General features: G+C 53.7%; 1 protein-coding gene across 1 annotated transcript, besides 7 other annotated features; it reads left to right on the plus strand.

Annotated features, from left to right (window-relative positions):
* The first annotated feature begins 46 nt into the window (after positions 1–46).
* Positions 47–83: a microsatellite.
* A 244-nt stretch (positions 84–327) lies between these two features.
* TraAM80_00754 (putative citrate synthase) lies at positions 328–1,746 on the plus strand (the record flags this gene model as incomplete). Its single annotated transcript, XM_029377823.1, has 1 exon — positions 328–1,746. The coding sequence occupies one exon, from the start codon at positions 328–330 to the stop codon at positions 1,744–1,746; it is 1,419 nt and encodes a 472-aa protein (XP_029242303.1).
* Positions 1,747–1,781: 35 nt separating this feature from the next.
* Positions 1,782–1,826: a sequence feature (G-rich).
* Positions 1,827–2,683: 857 nt separating this feature from the next.
* Positions 2,684–2,739: a microsatellite.
* Positions 2,740–3,001: 262 nt separating this feature from the next.
* Positions 3,002–3,051: a microsatellite.
* Positions 3,052–3,437: 386 nt separating this feature from the next.
* Positions 3,438–3,459: a microsatellite.
* Positions 3,460–3,783: 324 nt separating this feature from the next.
* Positions 3,784–3,830: a sequence feature (G-rich).
* A 183-nt stretch (positions 3,831–4,013) lies between these two features.
* Positions 4,014–4,050: a microsatellite.
* Positions 4,051–4,466: the final 416 nt, after the last annotated feature.

A 4,466-nucleotide genomic window follows, 5' to 3' on the forward strand; every position in this document is an offset into this window, starting at 1 on the left:
CGCGTTGTTCACGTGCAACATGGTCGGGGGAGGCAGAATAGGCATCTGTGTTGTTGGAGCGTGTGTGTGTGTGTGTGTGTATGGAGGATGGGTGGTGCCTGCCGTTACATAACTTGCCGTCGGCTTCTTCTTGCCGCTCGCCGTCGTTCTTTCACATTTACGTTCATTTGGTTTTGTGTGCATTTACCCGTCTCTGGCTCCTCTTTTTATTTCTTGTGGTGCCTCTTGTGCTTTTTCATCCGCTGGACAACACCCACAACGCGAAGAATACGCCTGTAAGCTCAGAATACAAGCAAGGAACGCCTCCCAGCAACAACACCAAGAAGGATGCAGGGTTTTTGCACCCGTGCTAGAACCCTTCGTAACGTTTACAGTGCCGTCCGGCAACAGTCGACCATTGTCGACGAGTTGAAGGGGGCGCTTCTGGCGCGTCACAGAGTTGATGCTCCAAAGCTCAAGCTTTTGAAGGAAAAATACGGTAACGAAAAGCTGAGCGATGCAACCGTAGGTGCCGCTTATGGTGGCATGCGTGGAATCACTGGCCTGGTGCATGAACCTTCACTGGTCGACCCGATGTACGGCATTCGTTTCCGTGGTATGACGATTCCCGAGTGCTGTGAGAGGCTGCCCAAGTCGTGGCTGGGGGGCTCCTCGCCACTGCCCGAGGGAATGTTTTGGCTCCTCATGACCGGCTCCGTCCCCAGTGACAAGCAGATGCAGGAGTTGCACGTTGAGCTGCACCGCCGCGCCGACAGCGAGGCGATTGCGGCGGCCACAAAGGTCATTGCCGGACTTCCTGCAAACACGCATCCGATGACGCAGTTTTCCGCTGGCGTGCTTGCCCTGCAGGCCTTCTCCAAGTTTGCGCCTGCCTACAACAATGGGACCGCCGTCAAGTCGAACTACTGGGAGTATGCCCTTGACGACGGCCTTGATATTATCGCTCGCACTCCCCACCTGGCAGCTGTGATTTACAGCCGCATGCGAACTGGCAAGGCAGAGTTGTTGGCCCCCAGCAACCCTGAGCTAGACTGGAGTGCCAATTTTGTGAATATGCTTGGCTACAAGGACAAGAACTTCTGGGATTGCATGCGCCTGTACCTCGCCATCCATGCCGATCACGAGGGCGGTAACGTCTCGGTACACACAGCAACTCTGGTTGCCTCGGCGCTGAGCGACCCGTACCTTGCGTTTTCGGCGGGCCTCAACGGCCTGGCGGGTCCACTGCACGGTTTGGCGAATCAGGAGGTTCTCTCCTACCTCTTTGAGATGCGGGACAAGTGCAAGGCGGCTGGGGTGGATTTGAAGGATCGCAAGGCGCTGGAGGCTGGTCTTGAAAAGTTCACGTGGGAGCGTCTTAACGCCAAGCGTGTGGTGCCCGGCTACGGGCATGCCGTGCTGCGTGTGCCGGACCCCCGCTACACGTGTCTCCGCGACTACTGCCTGAAGCACTTACCCGATGACGAACTCTTCTTTCTTGTCGACACCATCTATTCCATCATGCCAGGCATTCTGACAAAGCACGGCAAGGTGAAGAACCCCCACCCAAACGTGGACGCCCACTCTGGGGTGGTGCTTCAGTACTATGGCCTCACGGAGCAGGTGTTTTACACCGTTTTGTTCGGCCTCTCGCGGCAGCTGGGTATACTGAGCGGCCTTGTCTGGGGTCGGCTGCAGGACCATCCCATCGAGCGGCCGAAGTCCATCACGTCCGAGGCACTCTTTAGTAAGTTCAATATTCAGTAGACGGGTTATAGCGGGCATGTTTTTTGGGTTTGGTAGGGAACGGAAGCAAGCGGAGTGGAGGGGCAGGGGAGAGTGAGGGGTGACGGGGTGAAGGGTCATGCGATGTGAGTGCGTCCCCTTTTTATAAGGCCCCTGGTCAGCTTGCTTATTTGCATGTGCGTGTGTGCATTTTTGTCTGCGCTTTGTGTTCTCTTGTTTTCTCTCCCCTGACGACCCCGCAGGGACACGTGAAATCAAGGAGACGAGAATCGATTTTTGTATACAAAGCAGTGTGATATGCACACATGTGTGTAGGTAAAGGAAGATAAAAGGGAAGCCCATCTGGGGCTATGCGTCTGTGTGAAGTTCCGTGGACGGTGTTGGATTCAGTGGCTGGTGGGATTGGAGGTGTTGCTAATTAAGGGAAACCTGCCGCGTCACCACATGAGTTATGTTTGCGATGACGCTAGTCTCTACTTCTGTGCACACTTTTTTGCAGTCTCTGTGCAGCTGTGTGACCGTAGGGTGCGGGGTTCATGGTGTTTGGTGGAATGCAATTTGTACGTATGCGTGTATCTTCTGGGGATGCGAAAAAGTGCTTGTGTGCTGTGCTTTTGTGTGCGCGCATCTGTACGTGTAGGCATGCATGGAGTGGTGAGTGCATGGCCTTGCCAGGTGGGCGAGACGAATGAATTCGGCGGGTGGGAAGCGGCGGAGTGCGCTGCTGGGTACGTACAGGGGAAGGGGGTGGGTGGGGGAATGTCCAGTGCGTCGTTCCTCATGGGTGCGTTGGTGGAAGGAAAAAAAGAAAAGAAAAACAACTTGCACAAACAAAAGAAGAAAATAAGGAAGTAAACTTGCGGGTTGTGTTTGGGCGGGAGCGAGAGTGTTGATTGTTCGGCGTCTTGTCCCTGAAGTTTCGTGTTGTTGGTAATTTCTACAAAAAAATAAGGGCATATTGGTTGTTTATTTGTTTAATTATTTATATTCTTGTGCGTGTGTGTTTTTTTTTTTCTGTCGTGGGAAACTTTTTCCCTTGTTGCTTGTGGGCGAGTGACTCGGTAAGGCCCACACCCAGTTGTCGTTGTGTATGGCCGCTCGGACAGGAGCCCGCCCCCGGGCACTCGCTGTAAACGGAATGGCAATCCGCACGTCTCGCCCTCATGTGTGTTTGTATGTGTGGATCTGCCTGCGCACGGAGGGCATCAACGCGGGTGCCCGTGTTTGCATCCATGCACACTTATGCCCACGCACTTTACATACACGAATTCGTGCCTATTTTTGTTTTTGTTTTTTTTTGGTGGGTACTCATTTATATTTTTATTTATTTGCGGAGTTAATGGGTATACGCGCGCAACGTTGCATCTGCGCGTGCGTGTGTCCAGGCATATACCTGTGTACATGTACCTATGCGCGGGAGAGTTAAATGGCTGGGGTCTACGACAGGAAGAAACGTACCACGAGAGAGGCAAAGGTGAGATGAAGATGTCGGGAGGTCCTTACCACCGTTCTTAGGCGCAAAAGAAAAGAATGATGTGAAGTTGTGAAGTGATTGGATAATTCGCCGTGGTGGTGTTACTTGATGTGCTTAGCAAAGGGGTGGATCAATGCGATTTACGGTCGGTGCCATTTGAGGCACACAACAAACGTATTGACGCTTTTTGTGGGCTACGGAAGCTACGGCGTGCAATTTCACTGCCTACTATTTTTTAGTTGTTGTTGTTGTTTTTTTGTGCGGTGCCCGTCGGGGATGGGTGGGCTCGGCTGTGCTTTTTGGGCTTGTCTTTGGGGCGGGAAATATTGACGTCTGTGTGCTGCTTTTGACGTTTATCGGGGATCTTTTCTCCCCGTGCCTGCTTCTCTGCGGACACCGCCCCCGCTTGCATTACTTCCCACGCCTCTCCCCTCCGTCTGCCTCACTTGGTTGCCTCCTCCACAAGACAGCGACTCAGAGAGGCACTGTGGATGTCCACCCTCTCTGTTGTCTTGGAGTTTGGGTAATGCGTTGCACCGCGACAGCCCCTCCCTCCCGCGGATTCTGCTTTCTCACGACTTTCTGGTGGTGCGGGGTGCGGGGGGGGGGGGGAGGGTGACGGACGGCGCGGCTGCAAGTATTGCGCCGAATGTGCTCGGCGATGGTATCAATCGTGGACGAATGAAGACGACCGACGCAGCGTTTACTCCGCTCGTGTGCCGTCCGTGCTACTCATGCGTTGGTGAGGCCAAAGGCGTGGTGCTCGGTGCGCGTTGTTCACGTGCAACATGGTCGGGGGAGCAGAATAGGCATCTGTGTTGTTGGAGCGTGTGTGTGTGTGTGTGTGTATGGAGGATGGGTGGTGCCTGCCGTTACATAACTTGCCGTCGGCTTCTTCTTGCCGCTCGCCGTCGTTCTTTCACATTTACGTTCATTTGGTTTTGTGTGCATTTACCCGTCTCTGGCTCCTCTTTTTATTTCTTGTGGTGCCTCTTGTGCTTTTTCATCCGCTGGACAACACCCACAACGCGAAGAATACGCCTGTAAGCTCAGAATACAAGCAAGGAACGCCTCCCAGCAACAACACCAAGAAGGATGCAGGGTTTTTGCACCCGTGCTAGAACCCTTCGTAACGTTTACAGTGCCGTCCGGCAACAGTCGACCATTGTCGACGAGTTGAAGGGGGCGCTTCTGGCGCGTCACAGAGTTGATGCTCCAAAGCTCAAGCTTTTGAAGGAAAAATACGGTAACGAAAAGCTGAGCGATG

The sequence above is a fragment of the Trypanosoma rangeli genome (genome assembly GCF_003719475.1).
Source record: "Trypanosoma rangeli strain AM80 chromosome Unknown Tra_15.4_contig_00014, whole genome shotgun sequence".
Taxonomy (NCBI): Eukaryota; Euglenozoa; class Kinetoplastea; order Trypanosomatida; family Trypanosomatidae; genus Trypanosoma; species Trypanosoma rangeli.